The sequence below is a fragment of the Salvelinus namaycush genome, unplaced genomic scaffold (assembly GCF_016432855.1).
Source record: "Salvelinus namaycush isolate Seneca unplaced genomic scaffold, SaNama_1.0 Scaffold122, whole genome shotgun sequence".
NCBI classification, from domain to species: domain Eukaryota; kingdom Metazoa; phylum Chordata; class Actinopteri; order Salmoniformes; family Salmonidae; genus Salvelinus; species Salvelinus namaycush.
The window spans coordinates 171,384-194,084 of record NW_024057920.1 but is presented as its reverse complement, the minus strand read 5'-3'; the positions used below and the strand labels follow the sequence as shown (position 1 = coordinate 194,084).

The following is a 22,701-nucleotide window of genomic DNA, read 5'->3' as shown; positions in this document are numbered from 1 at the left end:
CATGGGCCAGCATCCCTGTGGAACGCTTTGACACCTTGTAGAGTCCATGCCTCGACAAATTGAAGCTGTTCTGAGGGCAAAAGGAAGGTGTTCCTAATATTGAAGTTGTTTTACTTCAAAAAGCACAACAAAGAAGATTTCGACTCCCACCATCTCAGATTGTTTTGAAATTGTTTGTTGTTAGAAACTGATAAGATTCTGTATACTGGTTGTTAGGGTGGGATTGGCGTGGGGTGCAGGGGGTCCGTGGGTGGATTTTGACTATTTATTTATATTCCTCATGTCTTACTCCCTGTTAGAAAAAAGTTTGGTCCAAATCAGATGTTAGGTATTTATTGAATAATATATGAATCCTATGAATTAAAAATTGCCAAGTTGGGTGCAATCAAATAGCTTAATTTATCAGAGATCAAATTATATTTCAACAAAATAACGTTGCAGGAATGCTAATCTTATCTGTTTCTAAATACGGGAATTATTTCAGAGCAATCCGAGATGGTAGGTGTCATGTCATGAAAAGACCCACTTCCAAAATACAGGCATTGGCATGGTTTTCTGTTTTTTCCCTAGGACTTTTTTCAAACTTAGTGTGGGAGAACATCCTATGAAGAGAATATTTTACAGTTTTGAAGCTAGTTTCCTGCAATTTTACACATTTTGCAATAGCATAAGAACACAGCATAAGCCATCAGAGTGACTCAAACATTATAACAAAATCAATGTGGGCCTCATGCCATGACATTTTTTGATTCTCCCTGACTGTCTAGTATTTATATAGTGATTGATCATGATCTTATAATTGTATATACACTGCTCAAAAAAATAAAGGGAACACTAAAATAACACATCCTAGATCTGAATGAATGAAATATTCTTATTAAATACTTTTTTCTTTACATAGTTGAATGTGCTGACAACAAAATCACACAAAAATGATCAATGTAAATCAAATTTATCAACTCATGGAGGTCTGGATTTGGAGTCACACTCAAAATTAAAGTGGAAAACCACACTACAGGCTGATCCAACTTTGATGTAATGTCCTTAAAACAAGTCAAAATGAGGCTCAGTAGTGTGTGTGGCCTCCACGTGCCTGTATGACCTCCCTACAATGCCTGGGCATGCTCCTGATGAGGTGGCGGATGGTCTCCTGAGGGATCTCCTCCCAGACCTGGACTAAAGCATCCGCCAACTCCTGGACAGTCTGTGGTGCAACGTGGCGTTGGTGGATGGAGCGAGACATGATGTCCCAGATGTGCTCAATTGGATTCAGGTCTGGGGAACGGGCGGGCCAGTCCATAGCATCAATGCCTTCCTCTTGCAGGAACTGCTGACACACTCCAGCCACATGAGGTCTAGCATTGTCTTGCATTAGGAGGAACCCAGGGCCAACCGCACCAGCATATGGTCTCACAAGGGGTCTGAGGATCTCATCTCGGTACCTAATGGCAGTCAGGCTACCTCTGGCGAGCACATGGAGGGCTGTGCGGCCCCCCAAAGAAATGCCACCCCACAACATGACTGACCCACCGCCAAACCGGTCATGCTGGAGGATGTTGCAGGCAGCAGAACGTTCTCCACGGCGTCTCCAGACTCTGTCACGTCTGTCACATGTGCGTGTGAACCTGCTTTCATCTGTGAAGAGCACAGGGCGCCAGTGGCGAATTTGCCAATCTTGGTGTTCTCTGGCAAATGCCAAACGTCCTGCACGGTGTTGGGCTGTAGCACAACCCCCACCTGTGGACGTCAGGCCCTCATACCACCCTCATGGAGTCTGTTTCTGACCGTTTGAGCAGACACATGCACATTTGTTGCCTGCTGGAGGTCATTTTGCAGGGCTCTGGCAGTGCTCCTCCTTGCACAAAGGCGGAGGTAGCAGTCCTGCTGCTGGGTTGTTGCCCTCCTACGGCCTCCTCCACGTCTCCTGATGTACTGGCCTGTCTCCTGGTAGCGCCTCCATGCTCTGGACACTACGCTGACAGACACAGCAAACCTTCTTGCCACAGCTCGCATTGATGTGCCATCCTGGATGAGCTGCACTACCTGAGCCACTTGTGTGGGTTGTAGACTCCGTCTCATGCTACCACTAGAGTGAAAGCACCGCCAGCATTCAAAAGTGACTAAAACATCAGCCAGGAAGCATAGGAACTGAGAAGTGGTCTGTGGTCACCACCTGCAGAACCACTCCTTTATTGGGGGTGTCTTGCTAATTGCCTATAATTTCCACCTTTTGTCTATTCCATTTGCACAACAGCGTGTGAAATTTATTGTCAATCAGTGTTGCTTCCTAAGTGGACAGTTTGATTTCACAGAAGTCAAATCAAAAATCAAATTGTATTTGTCACATACACATGGTTAGCAGATGTTAATGCGAGTGAAGCGAAATGCTTGTGCTTCTAGTTCCGACAATGCAGTAATAACCAACAAGTAATCTAACCTAACAATTCCACAACTACTACCTTATACACACAAGTGTAAAGGGATAAAGAATATGTACATAAAGATATATGAATGAGTGATGGTACAGAACGGCATAGACAAGATGCAGTAGATGGTATAGTGTACAGTCTATACATATGAGATGAGTAATGTAGGGTATGTAAACATAAAGTGGCATAGTTTAAAGTGGCTAGTGATACATGTATTACATAAAGATGGCAAGATGCAGTAGATGATATGCAGTACAGTATATACATATACATATGAGATGAGTAATGTAGGGTATGTAAACATTATATTAAGTGGCATTGTTTAAAGTGGCTAGTGATACATTTTTACATAATTTCCATCAATTCCCATTATTAAACTAGCTGGAGTTGAGTCAGTATGTTGGCAGCGGCCACTAAATGTTAGTGGTGGCTGTTTAACAGTCTGATGGCCTTGAGATAGAAGCTGTTTTTCAGTCTCTCGGTCCCTGCTTTGATGCACCTGTACTGACCTCGCCTTCTGGATGATAGCGGGGTGAACAGGCAGTGGCTCGGGTGGTTGTTGTCCTTGATGATCTTTATGGCCTTCCTGTGACATCGGGTGGTGTAGGTGTCCTGGAGGGCAGGTAGTTTGCCCCCGGTGATGCGTTGTGCAGACCTCACTACCCTCTGGAGAGCCTTACGGTTGTGGGCGGAGCAGTTGCCGTACCAGGCGGTGATACAGCCCGACAGGATGCTCTCGATTGTGCATCTGTAGAAGTTTGTCAGTGCTTTTGGTGACAAGCCGAATTTCTTCAGCCTCCTGAGGTTGAAGAGGCGCTGCTGCGCCTTCTTCACAACGCTGTCTGTGTGGGTGGACAAATTCAGTTTGTCCGTGATGTGTACACCGAGGAACTTAAAACTTTCCACCTTCTCCACTACTGTCCCGTCGATGTGGATAGGGGGGTGCTCCCTCTGCTGTTTCCTGAAGTCCACAATCATCTCCTTTGTTTTGTTGACGTTGAGTGTGAGTTTATTTTCCTGACACCACACTCCGAGGGCCCTCACCTCCTCCCTGTAGGCCGTCTCGTCGTTGTTGGTAATCAAGCCTACCACTGTAGTGTCGTCCGCAAACTTGATGATTGAGTTGGAGGCGTGCATGGCCACACAGTCGTGGGTGAACAGGGAGTACAGGAGAGGGCTCAGAACGCACCCTTGTGGGGCCCCAGTGTTGAGGATCAGCGGGGTGGAGATGTTGTTACCTACCCTCACCACCTGGGGGCGGCCCGTCAGGAAGTCCAAGACCCAGTTACACAGGGCGGGGTCGAGACCCAGGGTCTCGAGCTTGATGACGAGTTTGGAGGGTACTATGGTGTTAAATGCTGAGCTGTAGTCGATGAACAGCATTCTCACATAGGTATTCCTCTTGTCCAGATGGGTTAGGGCAGTGTGCAGTGTGGTTGCGATTGCGTCGCCTGTGGACCTATTGGGTCGGTAAGCAAATTGGAGTGGGTCTAGGGTGTCAGGTAGGGTGGAGGTGATATGGTCCTTGACTAGTCTCTCAAAGCACTTCATGATGACGGAAGTGAGTGCTACGGGGCGGTAGTCGTTAAGCTCAGTTACCTTAGCTTTCTTGGGAACAGGAACAATGGTGGCCCTCTTGAAGCATGTGGGAACAGCAGACTGGGATAAGGATTGATTGAATATGTCCTTAAACACACCAGCCAGCTGGTCTGCGCATGCTCTGAGGACGCGGCTGGGAATGCCGTCTGGGCCTGCAGCCTTGCGAGGGTTAACACGTTTAAATGTTTTACTCACCTCGGCTGCAGTGAAGGAGAGCCCGCAGGTTTTGGTAGCGGGCCGTGTCAGTGGCACTGTATTGTCCTCAAAGCGAGCAAAAAAGTTATTTAGTCTGTCTGGGAGCAAGACATCCTGGTCCGCGACGGGGCTGGTTTTCATTTTGTAATCCGTGATTGACTGTAGACCCTGCCACATACCTCTTGTGTCTGAGCTGTTGAATTGTGACTCTACTTTGTCTCTATACTGGGACTTAGCTTGTTTGATTGCCTTGCGGAGGGAATAGCTACACTGTTTGTATTCGGTCATGTTTCCGGTCACCTTGCCCTGGTTAAAAGCAGTGGTTCGTGCTTTCAGTTTCACGCGAATGCTGCCATCAATCCACGGTTTCTGTTTTGGGAATGTTTTAATCGTTGCTGTGGGTACGACATCGTCAATGTACTTTCTAATGAACTCGCTCACCGAATCACCGTATTCGTCAATGTTGTTGTTGGACGCAATGCGGAACATATCCCAATCCACGTGATCGAAGCAGTCTTGAAGCGTGGAATCAGATTGGTCGGACCAGCGTTGAACAGACCTGAGCGCGGGAGCTTGCTGTTTTAGTTTCTGTTTGTATGCTGGAAGCAACAAAATGGAGTCGTGGTCAGCTTTTCCGAAAGGAGGGCGGGGGAGGGCCTTATATGCGTCGCGGAAGTTAGTATAACAATGATCCAAGGTTTTACCAGCCCTGGTAGCACAATCGATATGCTGATAGAATTTAGGGAGTTTTGTTTTCAGATTAGCCTTGTTAAAATCCCCAGCTACGATGAATGCAGCCTCAGGGTGTGTGGTTTCCAGTTAACAAAGAGTCAGATAAAGTTCGTTCAGGGCCATCGATGTGTCTGCTTGGGGGGGAATATATACGGCTGTGATTATAATCGAAGAGAATTCCCTTGGTAGATAATGCGGTCGACATTTGATTGTGAGGAATTCTAAATCAGGTGAACAGAATGACTTGAGTTCCTGTATGTTGTTATGATCACACCACGTCTCGTTAATCATAAGGCATACACCCCCGCCCCTCTTCTTACCAGAAAGATGTTTGTTTCTGTCGGCGCGATGCGTGAAGAAACCAGCTGGCTGCACCGACTCCGTTAGCGTCTCTCGAGTGAGCCATGTTTCCGTGAAGCAAAGAACGTTACAATCCCTGATGTCTCTCTGGAATGTTACCCTTGCTCGGATTTCATCAACCTTATTGTCAAGAGACTGGACATTGGCGAGTAGTATGCTAGGGAGTGGAGCGCGATGTGCCCGTCTCCGAAGCCTGACCAGGAGACCGATTCCTTTGCCCCTTTCACGGCGTCGTTGTTTAGGGTCGCCGGCTGGGATCAGATCCATTGTATTGGGTGGAAGGCAAAACACAGGATCCGCTTCGGGAGAGTCATATTCCTGGTTGTAACGATGGTGAGTTGACGTTGCTCTTATATTCAGTAGTTCCTCCCGACTGTATGTAATGAAACCTAAGATTACCTGGGGTACCAATGTAAGGAATAACACATAAAAAAAACAAAATACTGCATAGTTTCCTAGGAACGCGAAGCGAGGCGGCCATCTCGGTCGGCGCCGGAAGTACTCTGGAAGTGTGATTGACTTGGAGTTACATTGTGTTGTTTAAGTGTTCCCTTTATTTTTTTGAGCAGTGTATATATATATATATATATATATATATATATATATATATATATATATATATATATATATATATATACTACAGTTGAAGTCGGAAGTTAACGTACACTTAGGTTGGAGTCATTAAAACTTGTTTTTCAACCACTCCACAAATTTCTTGTTAACAAACTATAGTTTTGGCAAGTCCGTAGAACATCTACTTTCTGCATGACACAAGTAAGTTTTCCAGAAATTGTTTACAGACAGATTACTTAACTTATAATTCACTGTATCACAATTCCAGTGGGTCAGAAGTTTACATACACTAAGTCGACTGCGCCTTTAAACAGCTTAAAAAATTCCAGAAAATTATGTCATGGCTTTAGAAGCTTCTGATAGGCGAATTGAGTCAATTGGAGGTGTACCTGTGGATGTATATCAAGGCCTACCTTCAAACTCAGTGCCTCTTTGCTTGACATGTGTAGACCTCCACATTTCACATTTTTAAAATAAAGTGGTGATCCTAAAGGACCTAAAACAGGGAATTTTACTAGGATTAAATGTCAGGAATTGTGAAAAAACGAGTTTAAATGTATTTGGCTAAGGTGTATGTAAACTTCCGACTTCAACTGTATATACACACACATATATATCATCAGAAACGCTGACTAGCATAGCCTAGCCTAGCGCCACAGGGAATATCATATAATATAATTTCATGAAATCACAAGTCCATTACAGCAAATTAAAGATAAACATCTTGTGAATCCAGCCAACATGTCCGACTTTTAAAATGCGAAAACAGCAAAAACACAGCGAAAACACAACATATATTTATGTTAGCTCACCACAATAGCGCAACACACAACGCCATTTTTTCACCGCAAAGATAGCTTTCACAAAACCCACAAATAGAGATAAAATTAATCACTAACCTTTGAACAACTTCATCAGATGACAGTCTTATGACATCATGTTATACAATACATATATGTTTTGTTCGAAAATGTGCATATTTATAGCTACAAATCTGGGTTTTACATTGCAGCCATGGTCACAAATAGCACCAAAATGTCCGGAGAAATTTTAGACAGCCACGTAATCTAACAAAAAAACTCATCATAAACTTTGCTGAAAAATACAAGTTGCATATATAATTAAAGATACACTGGTTCTTAATGCAACCGCTGTGTTAGATTTTTTTAAAAATAACTTTAGTACAAAGCACAGCATGCAATAATCTGAGACAGCGCTCAGCCATTCTCCGCCATGTTGGAGTCCAAAGAGTCCACAAAAATACGAAATAACATCATAAATATTCCCTTACCTTTGATGATCTTTCATCAGAATGCAGTGCCAGGAATCCTAGTTCCACAATAAATCGTTGTTTTGTTTTAGAATGTCCATTTCTTCTGTCGAATTAGCAACTTTGGCTAGCATAGTGGAACTCACGTGTCCATGAAGATTTTACGCATGAACGAAAAATTAAAAAAGTCATAATAATAGTCGAATAAACTGGTCAAACTCAGTTGAAAATCCATCTTTAGGATGTTTTTCAGAAATCAATCCAATAACGTCCCAGACGGAGCATTTCTTCGTGTCTACCTAACGCATTGCAGAAAACGATATGACAAACCGAAGTGCGTAGCCAAGTACTACTAATATGGCTGACCTCTCACTCCAACGAGTCCCATCCGGTCCCAGAAAAGGCTAGAGACTTCATTCCACGTTCTACTGCCTGTTGACATCTAGTGGAAGGCGTATGAAGTGCATACAGATCCATAAATAAAAGACAATTGAATAGGCAATGCCTTTCACAGAGACCCATTTCAGAATTTTCACTTCCTGTTTGGAAGTTTGCCTGCCAAATGAGTTGTTTTACTCACAGATATAATTCAAACAGTTTTAGAAACTTCAGAGTGTTTTCTATCCAATAGTAATAATAATATACATATCATATGATCTAGGACAGAGTACGAGGCCGTTTAAATTGGGCACGATTTTATCCAGAAGTGAAAAGGGTGCCCCCTATTTCCAAGAGGTTTTAAGAGGCTCCTCTGTCCTCCACTCGTTACCTGTATTAATGGCACCTGTTTGAACTTGTTATCAGTATAAAAGACACCTGTCCACAACCTCAAACAGTCACACTCCAAACTCCACTATGGCCAAGAGCAAAGAGCTGTCAAAGGACACCAGAAACAAAATTGTAGATCTGCACCAGGCTGGGAAGACTGAATCTGCAATAGGTAAGCAGCTTGGTTTGAAGAAATCAACTGTGGGAGCAATTATTAGGAAATGGAAGACATACAAGACCACTGATAATCTCCCTCGATCTGGGGCTCCACGCAAGATCTCACCCGGTGGGGTCAAAATGATCACGAGAACGGTGAGCAAAAATCCCAGAACCACACGGGGGGACCTAGTGAATGACCTGCAGAGAGCTGGGACCAAAGTAACAAAGCCTACCATCAGTAACACACTACACCGCCAGGGACTCAAATCCTGCAGTGCCAGACGTGTCCCCCTGCTTAAGCCAGTACATGTCCAGGCCCGTCTGAAGTTTGCTAGAGAGCATTTGGATGATCCAGAAGAAGATTGGGAGAATGTCATATGGTCAGATGAAACCAAAATATAACTTTTTGGTAAAAACTCAACTCGTCGTGTTTGGAGGACAAAGAATGCTGAGTTGCATCTAAAGAACACCATACCTACTGTGAAGCATGGGGGTGGAAACATCATGCTTTGGGGCTGTTTTTCTGCAAAGGGACCAGGACGACTGATCCGTGTAAAGGAAAGAATGAATGGGGCCATGTATCGTGAGATTTTGAGTGAATACCTCCTTTCATCAGCAAGGGCATTGAAGATGAAACGTGGCTGGGTCTTTCAGCATGACAATGATCCCAAACACACCGCCCGGGCAACGAAGGAGTGGCTTCGTAAGAAGCATTTCAAGGTCCTGGAGTGGCCTAGCCAGTCTCCAGATCTCAACCCCATAGAAAATCTTTGGAGGGAGTTGAAAGTCCGTGTTGCCCAGCAACAGCCCCAAAACATCACTGCTCTAGAGGAGATCTGCATGGAGGAATGGGCCAAAATACCAGCAACAGTGTGTGAAAACCTTGTGAAGACTTACAGAAAACGTTTGACCTCTGTCATTGCCAACAAAGGGTATATAACAAATTATTGAGATAAACTTTTGTTATTGACCAAATACTTATTTTCCACCATAATTTGCAAATAAATTCATTAAAAATCCTACAATGTGATTTTCTGGATTTTTTTTTCTAATTTTGTCTGTCATAGTTGAAGTGTACCTATGATGAAAATTACAGGCCTCTCTCATCTTTTTAAGTGGGAGAACTTGCACAATTGGTGGCTGACAAAATACTTTTTTGCCCCACTGTACATGCCTCTATATATATATTTTTATATATATATTATATATATATATATACACACATATATACACATACATACAGTTGAAGTCGGACGTTTACATACACCTTAGCCAAATATATTTAAACTCAGTTTTTCACAATTCCTGACATTTAATCCTAAAAAAAGTCCCTGTTTTAGGTCAGTTAGGATTACCGCTTTATTTTAAGAATGTGAAATGTCAGAATAATAGTAGAGAGAATAATTTATTTCAGCTTTTCTTTCTTTCATCAAATTCCCAGTGGGTCAGAAGTTCACATACACTCAATTAGTATTTGGTAGCATTGCCTTTGAATTGTTTTACTTGGGTCAAACGTTTCGGGTAGACTTCCACAAGCTTCCCACAATAAGTTGGGTGAATTTTGGCCCCTTCCTCCTGACAGATCTGGTGTAACTGAGTCAGGTATGTAGGCCTCCTTGCTCGCACACGCTTTTTCAGTTCTGCCCACACATTTTCTGTAGGGTTGAGGTCAGGGCTTTGTGATGGCCACTCCAATACCTTGACATTGTTGTCCTTATGCCATTTTTCCACAACTTTGGAAGTATGCTTGGGGTCATTGTCCATTTGGAAGACCCATTTGCGACCAAGCTTTAACTTCCTGACTGATGTCTTGAGATGTTGCTTCAATATATCCACATAATTTTCCTGCCTCATGATGCCATCTATTTTGTGAAGTGCCCCAGTCCCTCCTGCAGCAAAGCACCCCCACAACGTGATGCTGCCACCCCGTGCTTCATGTTTGGGATGGTGTTCTTCGACTTGCAGGCCTCCCCCTTTTTCCTCCAAACATAACGTTGGTCATTATGGCCAAACAATTCTCTTTTTGTTTCATCAGACCAGAGAAAATGTATTCAAAAAGTACGATCTTTGTCCCCATGTGCAGTTGCAAACCGTAGTCTGACTTTTTTATGGAGGTTTTGGAGCAGTGGCTTCTTCCTTGCTGGGCGGCCTTTCAGGTTATGTTGATATAGGACTCGTTTTACTGTGGATATAGATACTTTTGTACCCGTTTCCTCCAGCATCTTCACAAGGTTCTTTGCTGTTGATCTGGGATTGATTTGCACTTTTTGCACCAAAGTATGTTCATCTCTAGGAGACAGAACGCATCTCCTTCCTGAGCGGTATGACGGCTGCATGGTCCCATGGTGTTTATACTTGCGTACTATTGTTTGTACAGATGAACGTGGTACATTCAGGCGTTTGGAAATTGCTCCTAAGGATGAACCAGACTTGTGGAGGTCTACAATTTTTTTGGCTGATTTCTTTTGATTTTCCCATGATGTCAAGCAAAGAGGCACTGAGTTTGAAGGTAGGCCTTGAAATACATCCACAGGTACACCTCCACTTGACTCAAATTATGTCAATTAGCCTATCAGAAGCTTCTAAAGCCATGACATAATTTTCTGGAATTTTCCAAGCTGTTTAAAGGCACAGTCAACTTAGTGTATGTAAACTTCTGACCCACTGGAATTGTGATACAGTGAATTATAAGTTAAATAATCTGCCTGTAAACAATTGTTGGAAAAATAACTTGTGTCATGTACAAAGTAGAAGTCCTAACCGACTTGCCAAAACTATAGTTTGATAACAAGAAATGTGTGGAGTGGTTGAAAAACAAGTTTTAATGACTCCAACCTAAGTGCATGTAAACTTTCGACTTCAACTGTATATATATATATATGTCTCCCGAGTGGCGCAGCGGTCTAAGGCAATGCATCACAGTGCTTGAGGTATCACTATAGACCCGGAATCGATCCCAGGCTGTGTCACAACCGGCTGTGACTGTGAGTCCCATAGGGCGGAGCACAATTGGCCCAGCTTTGTCCGGGATAGGGGATGGTTTGGCCGGGACGGGTTTACTTGGCTCATCGCACTTTAGCAACTCCTTGTGGCGGGCCGGGCACCTGCAGGCTGACTTCGGTCGTCAGTTGAATGGTGTTTCCTCCGACACATTGGTGCAGCTGGCTTGCGGGTTAAGTGGGTGGGTGTTAAGGAGTGCAGTTTGGCGGGTCATATTTCAGGAGGACACATGACTCGACCTTCGCATATTTGAGATTCTTGAAAGTAGCCACCCTTTGCCTTGATGACAGCTTTGCACAGTCTTGGCGTTCTCTCAATCAGCTTCATGAGGTAGTCAACTGGAATGCATTTCAATTAAACAGGTGTGCCTTGTTAAAAGTGAATTTGTGGAATTTCTTTCCTTCTTAATGTGTTTGAGCCAATCCATTGTGTTACGACAAGGTAGGTGTGGTATACCGAAGATAGCCCAATTTGGTAAAAGACCAAGTCCATATTATGGCAAGAACAGCTCAAATAAGCAAACAGAAACGACAGTCCATCATTACTTTAAGACATGAAGGTCAGTCAATACGGAACATTTCAAGAACTTTGAATGTTTCTTCAAGTGCAGTCTCAAAAACCATCAAACGCTATGATGAAACCGGCTCTCATGAGGACCGCCACAGGAAAGGAAGACCCAGAGTTACCTCTGCTGCAGAGGATAAGTTCATTAGAGTTACCAGCCTCAGAAATTCCAGACCAAATAAATGCTTCACAGAGTTCAAGTAACAAACACATCTCAAAATCAACTGTTCAGAGGGGACTGTGTGAATCAGGCCTTCATGGTCAAATTGCTGCAACGAAACCACTACTAAATGACACCAATAAGAGCACGGTGGAAATCTGTCCTTTGTTCTTATGAGTCCAAATGTGCGATTTTTGGTTCCAACCGCCGTGTCTTTGTGAGACGCAGAGTAGATGGTTTAGTCATTTAAGTTAACACTGTGAAACGTGTAGAAAAAAAATATATAGGTTTCATCATATTTTTTGGAGTGTAGGCAACGATTTAGCAGCGGTAGCCTTTATGTAAATGGAGCTATTTATGTAAATGCATAGGCAACCACGAACAGTTGCAAAAGTTAGGTCATCCATTTGTTCACTTATTTTTTTATTAACATATTGAACTATAGATTTAAAAAACTATTTATGCTGAGTAAGTTGAATCTCTGCAGTTCAGCACATACACTTTCCTGTCTCACTGTTTTTCAGACAGACGAAAGTATAAGGTGCTTTGATTTTCTAAAAGTTATTTCATTATTTGGCTAACAAATTTCATTGGAACTAAAACACTCTTGTAAAAGGACATTGTATTTGTTATGTATTTAAATTCAGGTAAGGAGAATGTGTAACACGGGAGGCCATTTTAATTCCACAAGGGGGAGTGTGGTGAGACTGCAGTGGCCACCTAGTTTTTCCCTGCTAAAGCAGTAGTGGATCTTTCCCTGGACATTCAGTTGACGGCTCATTAATCTGCCCTGGCGGAGGTCCCCAAATCTGGCACCAGAGAAAAGGATTCCCCACACCTTGTCCTCACTCTCGCAATTCCACCTGCCTGGGCCAACCACTGAAATGAGGAGGAGATGAGGACCACAACAACAAGACGGGGGATTCCTGGCAGCATAAAAACAAAGAAATCACTTCCTGCCCGTGGAGCCACCGGGATGTCCTCTGTGAGTGGGCGTGTGAAAGCGGGGGGGGGCACAGAGAAACACTCACCCACTATCATCTGTGGGCTGGTAATGAGGGATGCTGGAGGAGAAAAATCTATTGCAGTGGTCGTGGGTGGACCTGACAAAAAGACAAAACACTCAACAATATTGAGTTCCGGGGCTGGGCGACAGGCTTTTAGTCCATACATTTTGAAAAGATGTCTCTTTTCCTAAGAATGATAGGGGAGGTCGTGAATGGGGGCTGGATAAATAGTTCAACTTGCTGAGAAAACTTATTCTTTCTTTTTAAACATTGTATAAAAGCTATGTTCGACACTTGCAGAGAACATTGTTTCATTCAAATAATTAAGTTACAACAAAGGGAGTGTCAGGGATGATGCAGGGGGTTTCATCAAGGCTATTAACTTAGCCTGAGTAAAAAGGCCTAATTGTATCATCAGCCAGGGTGTACCACAGTAATTTATGATTACTGACTGATGGGCTAGGAACACAGAGATACTCTCTGTATGTTCCTAGCTGGCGGGGCAGCCCTGACATTATGTGGTGATGCTGACTGACACTACCTTCTCAAGTGTATTATGATCAGTCTTTAAACTAATGTAAACTAATTTAAACTAATGTATCAAAAGGAGTGACCGAGAAGGGGGATAACGTACATCATGTGGACTTTTAAAATATGGTCATCCTATTCATCCATTTCAAAATCTTAGTGGCACTTTGTTAGTGTTAGTCATCTTCTGACACTTTCTTACTTTGAATCAATTGGATTTATTTTAGTCATTTTCATAGCAATAAGCATCCAGAAATCCTGTTCCTCCATGTAAAGAAAATACCCTATCCTCCAGCTCCTCCTGTCTTGAGTAAAGTAATAACCTCCAGGTCAGGAAAAGCCTGATTCTGCCCTGAGAAAGGATATCCTTCTCCAAGCCCCCAACCGCCGTCTTCCACATCATGGTTTATAACCACCTTTAGGCCTCACACTGCCCATTATTCAATTAGCCAAATGCTACAATTGAATCAAGATGGTGAAGATAATTAGGTTAAAATGGTTATCCGGCTGGCTAAGCGCATTCACGTTCAAGGTGAATAGAAAAATATTCAATTGTACAAACTGTAATCTTTTAAGAGCTAATTTGGTGGTTAATGAGGCCAATCTAGTTTGGGTAATTTATGGTTGATGGGAAGGGAAGGAAGGCCAGCAGGAGAGCAACACTGTGGCTGCTTGAGATAAAGCTCATTTCTGGAGTATAAAAAGGTTTTACAAGGTCCATCTCTAGACTTATCAACTATCTCTAGACTGATCAGCACAATTAAGACCTAAGCCCATAACCTTATCGCCATTTTTGTAAGTAGTACAATCACTTGTTATTTTAAAGGCTTTGCATGTGCAGCACTACTAGCCCTGACAGTGTGAGAAAAATGTTGGGAAATATCACAGTCCACCTGTGTAGATATCTGTGCTGGACTTCATGCGTGGGAGGCAGCGGGGTGTGAAAAGCTGCATTGCCATTTACCCACTTTGGTGTAATTGCAGCGTTTGCGCTCAGATACCCATCATCTCCCTAAGTGCTCCATTCATACACACTATGCTTAGCCTGACGAGCAACTACGCAGGGTTGATTGCTTTACAATAGCAGATCAAAATATTAATCTGACTCAGTTCAGTGATTTAAGTGAGTATTTGGCTAACATGGAGCGTGGGTTTCCTCCCAGTCATTGACTTGTCAGTGAAACCCCCACTTAAACAAACAGGGTCTGTGATTACACTACCTAGCTGCTCTACAGGACAGCTGATGGAAACAGAGTGCAGACACCTGATTGCCTTACTGGTTCATTAACAGAAATGGTGGGGGGATTTCACATGGAGAATCTCCACCATACAAATTTCTATTGTAAGACCGTTTAAGTGTTTACATGTGCCGTCATTACTACATGGAAATGTAAACACAAAAACGAAATGGTTTGTAGCTGTTTATTTACATGTGTACCTTGACCAAGGCTGCTATTACATATAGCCTAATAGACCACATGAATGAATAAACATTTTATTTATGTTTGTGAGACCTTACATTACAGTTTATAAACAGTTACCATTGTCGTTGCAATGTTCCAGCGAGCAGTCTGAACATGACGCATTTGAATTCTCCATCAAAGAGAAATTACAGTAAGAGCTGGATTCAATCAAACATGCCAAAGTAGGCTTAGTGTTTATGTAGTTTCTATTTACACAGCTAGCCTACTTCCTGCACACACAAGTGTCTCAGTCTGAAAGTTGAAGAAGGTAAGATGGATGTGCAGTACCCAAAACATTCTACTAATGTATTTGAGTATGGGGGAGGGGACTGAGTATGCCAATATGTATATACTGTAATGCTGGTTTGACAATGTTGCTACAAGTGTAATTACAGCATCATACACAAGTAAGCACAACTTAAAAGGGGCAATCTGTGACTACTACATCCCACATGGCCTTTTAAATGAATGATGTATACCCACTGATTCTTGAAGAATATATCTTATAAATTCCTCAAGAGCTTAGTTTAACTGTCGTACCCCATCAGAACCCAAAATATCGCCTAATATCGCCTATTTTTGTAAACAATGTCATTATAAACACTGTATGGCCTCAAAACATGGCTAAAACTCAAATGTTGCATCATGGATAGTCAGTCCATACATAGCTCTGTCTATGAATTTGAGAGTGGTTACATTTCTTAAGCCCCATCCCTCAGCATTTTACCAAAACAGTGGCGGGGTGTCCTTTATTATTGTTTAAACAGCAGATTGCTGCTTTAACGTAAAGTATTACAGCTTTTAATTACTGTGCTACATTGCCGGTCCTTCAGCTTTTAATAAATTCTATTTCAGCATTTGGGGGTGAAGCACAAACTGTATAAAGCAATACCGTAATATATATGCAACTAGGCTACACCCTAGATAGAGCCTGTCAATGTGCAGTGACTAGAATTAAATTAAAAAATCCATCTAACACTTGTTTTTAATGGCAAGCTCTTGGCTAGCTTTATTGGGACAGTTGGTCAATGGGCGGAGAGTGAAGGAGTTACAGTAAGAGGCGCTAAAGTTCAGGCAGGAGTGTTGCAGGCAGCACTCTATGTCCTGCCAACAGCCTTACGGTGGCACAATGCCTGACTAAGTTGTTGACCCATGGCCCCCACCTGCCCTGTCCGTGCAGCATCTCTCGGCCACCCAGGGGGCCCATCAAGTCTCCCTCCGCACTGCCCACCAGAAACAGAAGGCCTTTGACTCATGCCCATCTGTCCTTGTAGTATGTATGGGAAAGCCAAGGTAGTGGGATCTTGGTGACTTAATGTGCCCTCTCAAGAGAAGTAGCCCATCTTATGAACTGAGAAGTGAAGTTTGGCCACAAACAACCTTTCAAAGAATGCAGATTTCCCTATGATTCATCATGTGGTAAAAACAGGCAAAATGCACAACAAACCTTACCTGCTGTTCCATAGAATTTTTAACCATCAAGGGCTCACTAAGAAAAGGTGGGTTGACACACACACACACACACACACACACACACACACACACACACACACACACACACACACACACACACACACACACACACAGCGTGTTAGAGAAGAAAGACTTACCTGGCAAGGTTGAATATCTAAACATTGGAGTTGCACTTTTTTAAGCATGACAGGTGTGTGCAGTGTCTGTTCAGCCAAGATGGTGGAGTCATCTTTACGTCTGTCCTGGTGACCAAGCTCCATGGGAGCAAAGCCAGAGTAATACAACCTACTCCCCTTCCATGGCTGGCTGACTCTACAAGCAACATCAAGAGCCACTCTCCATGATGATCTCAAAGTGGGACAAGCAGACACATGCTGGCATGCCATGGTCTGAAGAGAATTGGAAGGGCATAGACATGATGAGAGTGACATGACAAACACACAGCAACTTTGTAAGATGCTATTCTAGCTAGTGGCTAATACAATAAATGCTAGCTAGCTAAGCTAGCGAGGTATCAGAAAATATGAAGCATTGATCCGTTTTTTCCAGCTACAGTAAATAGCTAGCTACTTAGCCAACTACACAGTAAACCAAATCAAAGTGGGCTCCAGGGCACATTTTTACACTAGAGTGCAGTACTCAGTAGAAGAAGACCACGTTGAAGAGAGTCATCTAATTTCAAAGTGGAGAAGTGCGAAATAATGATTTGTGTAGCTACCTTGGTAGCTACTAGCGTTAGACAGATACTAGCTAGCTATTCTCAGGTGCATCTTCATAAAAAACTATCGGGGAAAAGTGTTCGGATATGTGCGTTCCGTTCAGCTGTAGTAGATAGTTAGTAGCTAGTGTTACAACACCTTGAATAACTTGCAACTGGACGATCCAAATTGTACTTAGGACATTGATCTTAACGCAATAGTATACTTACTTTGTTATGTTAGCTATGTGTCATAATGGTTTCAATTACATGATAAAACATTTTTTGCTAGATAATAGCTGGCATACGAACAGAGTTTAAAACCACTTCCTCCACCAGTACTGCAATCAAATGACTGCAACACCAAGCTCACCGACGTCACTCAAGGTGCATAGCCAATCAGCTGTTGCGAAGGAAGAGGGGGCTTGTTTTTGAAAAGACGCGCTGGTCTTGGGAGAAAATGTAGCAGTGGCAGTACTTCCTAGCGAGCCACAATTGCAAATGTGAAACAATTATAGTCAAAGGTAAGCTGTGGCTGTATTATACTTCGCTCCAGGACAGAAGTCATGTTTATGATGTATTTTACAACTCGCAGCACTTAATGTTTTCGCTCGGAGGTGAGCTTCTATGACTCTGTTGACTGCTAATGTTAGCTAGCCACAAGAAGGCACTACGGGCGACGACTACACGAGACATTCAAGTCGCCCTGTTCGTTATGTAACAACATATTTGTATATATTCACTGCTTAAAATGTAACGTCGAATGCAAGTAGTTAGCTATGTTATTACTTATTAAGCTGGAGACTCTTACCTCCCTCACTAGCTTTAAGCACCAGCTGTCAGAGCAGCTCACAGATCACTGCACCTGTACATAGCTCATCTGTAAATAGCCCATCCAATCTACCTCATCCCCCATACTTTATTTATTTATTGATCTTGCTCCTTTGCACCCCAGTATCTCAACTTGCACATTCATCTTCTGCACATCCTACCATTCCAGTGTTTAATTGCTATATTGTAATTACTTTGCCACCAATGGCCTATTTATTGCCTCACCTCTCTTATCCTAACTCATTTGCACATGCTGTATATATATTTTTCTACTGTATTATTGATTGTATGTTTGTTTATTCCATGTGTAGCTCTGTGTTGTTGTATGTGTCGAACTGCTTTGCTTTATCTTGGCCAGGTCGCAGTTGCAAATGAGAACTTGTTCTCAACTAGCCTACCTGGTTAAATAAAGGTGAAATAAATAAAAATTTAAAAAATTACATCTGGCCACGCCCAATTCCACAAAGCCTGGTCTCTGCTCCACTCCATTGGAGTATATCAGAAACATCCTTCACCGTGGAGTTTAGTCAGCTAAAGCATCTTCCTTGTGATCTCTCAACTAGATCAATACACAATAAGAAGAGTCATGGACGTGTGCAGCCATGTCAAAGTGGTTGTTCGTGTGCGGCCAACTAATGACAATGAGAAGTGCGAGAACTTCAGAAATGTGGTCCAAGTTGTGGACAACCACATGCTAATATTTGACCCCAAGGAACAGCAAATTACATCTTTCGGGGGACCAAGAGTTCGAAACAGAGATGTCAACAAGAGAGCCAATAAGGACCTGAAATTTGTCTTTGATAATGTTTTTGGGGAGGATTCTTCTCAGGTGGATATCTTTGAGAACACCACTAAAAGGATACTTGATGGAGTGTTGAATGGCTTTAACTGTACAGGTAATAAAATAGGCCTGAGCCTACTAATCTTTACAGGACTACACCGTCTGATTAGTAGGCTTATGGCTATGTGCACATTGAGACAGACGTTGTGAAAACAGTGTTGCAAATAGCTTAATTTAAATTAATGTCATAGTACAGAGGACCATTATAGAAATAGTCATTAGTATACTACAGTAGCCTACATCTTTGTACCCCATTTAGCAGTTAAATTCCAATAGATTTGGTGTCACATTTAAACCTACCAAAATCAGATTTATTTTAATTTGAAGTGGAAGTTTTGATCATGTTTAATTACTAATCCTTCTCTGAAACGTTGCAGTCTTTGCTTATGGCGCAACAGGAGCAGGCAAGACACACACCATGTTGGGCTCAAGCAATGACCCGGGTGTGATGTATCGCACCATGACAGAGCTCTTCAACCGTATGGATCAAGTCAAGGAAGAGAAAATATTCGATGTAGCATTTTCTTATCTTGAGGTGACTCTTTGGTTTTGTCTGTCTGATTTTACAAGTAATACATTTACACAGAAATCAAGGAATAATCTTCCTCCATCATACCTGGGAATTAAAGAAACACATTTTATTAATGAACAATTAGAATTTAAATTGTCAATAGAAACCAGCCAAGTTTTTGTCATAACTGGTTTGCAGGTCTATAATGAGCAGATCCGGGACCTCTTGGCTAATGTGGGCCCACTTGCAGTGAGGGAGGACCCCTCGAATGGAGTGGTTGTCCAAGGCCTTACTCTGCACCAGGTTAGTGATCGACAGGTTATTTGTTGTGTCTGTCAGGTGTGTTTGTTGTCCTTTTTTCCTTAGTTGAATGAATTTACATCTATTTTTAATGGACGTGTACTGATTTTATTTGTTTAAAAAGTATTCATGTGACCTATTCTGTAGCCTAAGTCTGCTGAGCACATCCTTGAAGCTTTGGATTATGGCAATCGGAATAGAACGCAGCACCCCACTGACATGAATGCCACCTCGTCACGTTCCCATGCTGTATTTCAGGTATGCTATTTCAATGGAGTGGCGTCATCTACCTTTCCTCCTTTACCAGACAGCAAGCAGGTTTACCCACTGCAGTCACTGGACAGGTGAAGATGAAATTGTTGGTGTTCTTGTCCCACTAGATTTACTTGAAGCAACAGGACAGGACGGCCAGCCTTAATCCAAATGTCCGTGTGGCCAAAATGAGCCTGATTGACCTCGCTGGCTCAGAGCGAGCAAGTGCCACTAACGCAAAGGGAGCACGTCAACGGGAAGGCGCTAACATCAACCGTTCACTCCTTGCCCTGGGAAATGTCATCAACGCTCTGGCTGACCCTAAGGTATGTGTAAAGCATCTTTATGCATGTTTCTCATTCAATATGACAAATTATTCAAAGGAAATGTTTCTGCTCACAGAATTCAATATAATTCAAAAAGGTGGTTGATCTTTTGACAATAACACCCACAGGCATTTCTGTGAGACTCGTAAGCAATGTTGAGCAGGCCTTGGTGCTGCTACCTCACCACTGAGAATACACAAACTTATGTCTAGATTTAATACTAAGACAGGTGTGTCAAACTAATTTTGCCCTGGGGGTCGCATTCGGTGTTCAAAGTCCAGAGGGACGCACTGAAACGTATATTTCCTTGCCATCAAAATTTGCTAAAGATAGTCCTCTATCCATCATTTTTAAAATTTTCAATGCTCCTGGATTGTCTGGCTTTCATTTCTGGGATTATTAGCGCGCTGGACACAGTCAAGAAACTGTATGAATGTAGGATCATTATCATTTCTACACAGTTTCCATTTGGTTTTAGTAATTTTATACTATTGAGTTCATTCCCCCCCACACACTTTTATCCAAAGCGACTTAGTCATGTGTGCATAGATTTTATTTATGGGTGGTCCCGGTAATTGAACCCACTACCGTGGTGTTACAACTGAATACATATGTTTATCTCACCGGTGAATGGTGTTAGGGTTATCCTTTGCTGTCATTCATTTTCACTGTGCCAGTTGATTTCTGTGGTCACTGCATTTTTTAAGATGATTTTGTTCTTGTTGTGGATATTTAGGTCGGTCTAGTCTAATTTATTCTGCCTTCATTTTGTTTGTATGTTGTTTAATTGATTGCAATTTTACATCACACTGGCAGCAATACTCCCCTGCTCTGTCATTGCCAGAAAAAAAAGTGAGCAGCTCCCTGTGACTCAAGGAGCCTTGCTTGGTCTGTTAGCAAGCCAATTATTTGGGTAATATTTCACTCCAGTTGCATACATTAACCTGTCACTGAGTCTTCTTGGTTTACCACTGAACCTGGGGATTCCACAAGCAGGCCACATGCATTTAGGAAATGCTGCACAAACATGCCACGCAGTACCAAAATGTATTTTTATTATGGCACCATTGTTCGCTTCAGGGAATGATACCTTGATGTCCCAGCTAGGACTGGTCCCATGGCCATGAAGTGCAGTTGCACATTTAGCCTTTGTGGTTTTCTCCATTGGCCCATTTCCTCTCTCTCTCGGGCTGTTTCTCTGTACATTGTAAATCCTGCTCTGACGAAAGACTCACTCTGCTTAATTGGGACAACCTTCTTTTAGCTGCAAACTTTGAGCTCCCATAGGATCAGCTGGAAATATAAGGGTTTCCTGATTCCAGATGTAGGTTTTGGCCAGGGAGAACAGCTGGGCAGCCCCCAGCCCATTGCAGATCACTTTGCCTCTGCAAGTTCCTGGTAATTCCTGCCATTTGAATCTCCATGCGACTGTGACTCACCTGAACAGATGTAATGTACTCAAGACGCATCTGTGCCATTAGTGAAGCCAGGCTGAATTCAGACCTAGCACATTCACACCAGCAGAAGATAATGTGCTTGGGTGTTTTCATATTCTATAGAAATGAAAGGTATCTGTCTGCCAGAAACCTGTTTATGGAAACAAATAGTTACCATCTGCCAAAGTAAAAATAAGATTGTGTATATAGAAAACATTAAGAATACCTTCCTAATATTGACTTGCACCGCACCCCCCCTTGCACTCAGAACAGCCTCAATTCGTCAGGGCATGGACTCTACAAGATGTCGAAAGTGTTCCACAGGGATGCTGGCCCATGTTGACTCCAATGCTTCCCACAGTTGGCTGGATGTTCTTTGGGTGGCGGACCATTCTTGATACACACTGGAAACTGTTGAGTATGTAAAACCCAGCAGTGTTGCAGATCTTGACACAAACGGGTGTTTCCTGGCACCTACTACCATAACTCATTCCAAGGCACCTAAGTATTTTGCCTTGCCCATTCACCCTTTGAATGGCACACATACACAATCCATCTCTCAATTGTCTCAAAGCTTAAAAATAATTATTTAACCTGTCTCCTCACCTTCATCTACTCTGATTTTGAAGTGGATTTAACAAGTGACTTCAATAAGGGATCATAGCTTTCACCTGATCAGTCTGTCATGGAAAGAGCGGGTGTTCTTAATGTTTTGTACATTCAGTGTATGTTCTAAAACAGCCCCCTATACAGCCTTATTAGTGTGTTGTCCCATTGTCACTGGACATTTACTGTATGAGTCCCAAGGGGTAATAGGACTGTGGTCAATTGCATTTTGACGCAAGCAAGTTGGAATTAATTGGTATAAATAAAAAAGCATTTATGTTCTGTGAGGCTTGTCAGGCCTAACCTTTTCCTGTTTTGCACTTTTACTCTTTTCTCAGGCTAATGTTGCTTTTGCTTTATTTATTTTAGCAGAGTAAGAAAGCCCACATACCATACAGGGACAGCAAGCTAACACGACTCCTTAAAGATTCTCTTGGCGGGAACTGCAGGACGGTCATGATCGCCAACATTAGCCCCACCTCCAAATCTTATGACGACACCCACAACACACTGAAATACGCCAACAGGGCCAAAGAGATCAAATCATCGGTCAGTAAACTACTCACCCATCCCAACAATGTTATAGGATTTACTTAGGCCTCTTTGGCTGTGCTCTCCTTA

General features: G+C 42.6%; 1 protein-coding gene across 1 annotated transcript in view; it reads left to right on the top strand.

The window, feature by feature from the left end:
* Positions 1–17,419: 17,419 nt before the first annotated feature.
* LOC120036153 (kinesin-like protein KIF18A) overlaps positions 17,420–22,701 on the top strand; it is a 28,208-nt gene continuing 22,926 nt past the window's right edge. Inside the window, exons 1-7 of the mRNA XM_038982625.1 lie at positions 17,420–17,501; positions 18,372–18,704; positions 19,027–19,184; positions 19,359–19,463; positions 19,608–19,718; positions 19,841–20,038; positions 22,450–22,629. Of these exons, the coding sequence (XP_038838553.1) occupies positions 18,395–18,704; positions 19,027–19,184; positions 19,359–19,463; positions 19,608–19,718; positions 19,841–20,038; positions 22,450–22,629 (1,062 nt within the window). The 5' untranslated portion in view covers positions 17,420–17,501; positions 18,372–18,394. The remainder of the gene's footprint in view (positions 17,502–18,371; positions 18,705–19,026; positions 19,185–19,358; positions 19,464–19,607; positions 19,719–19,840; positions 20,039–22,449; positions 22,630–22,701) is intronic.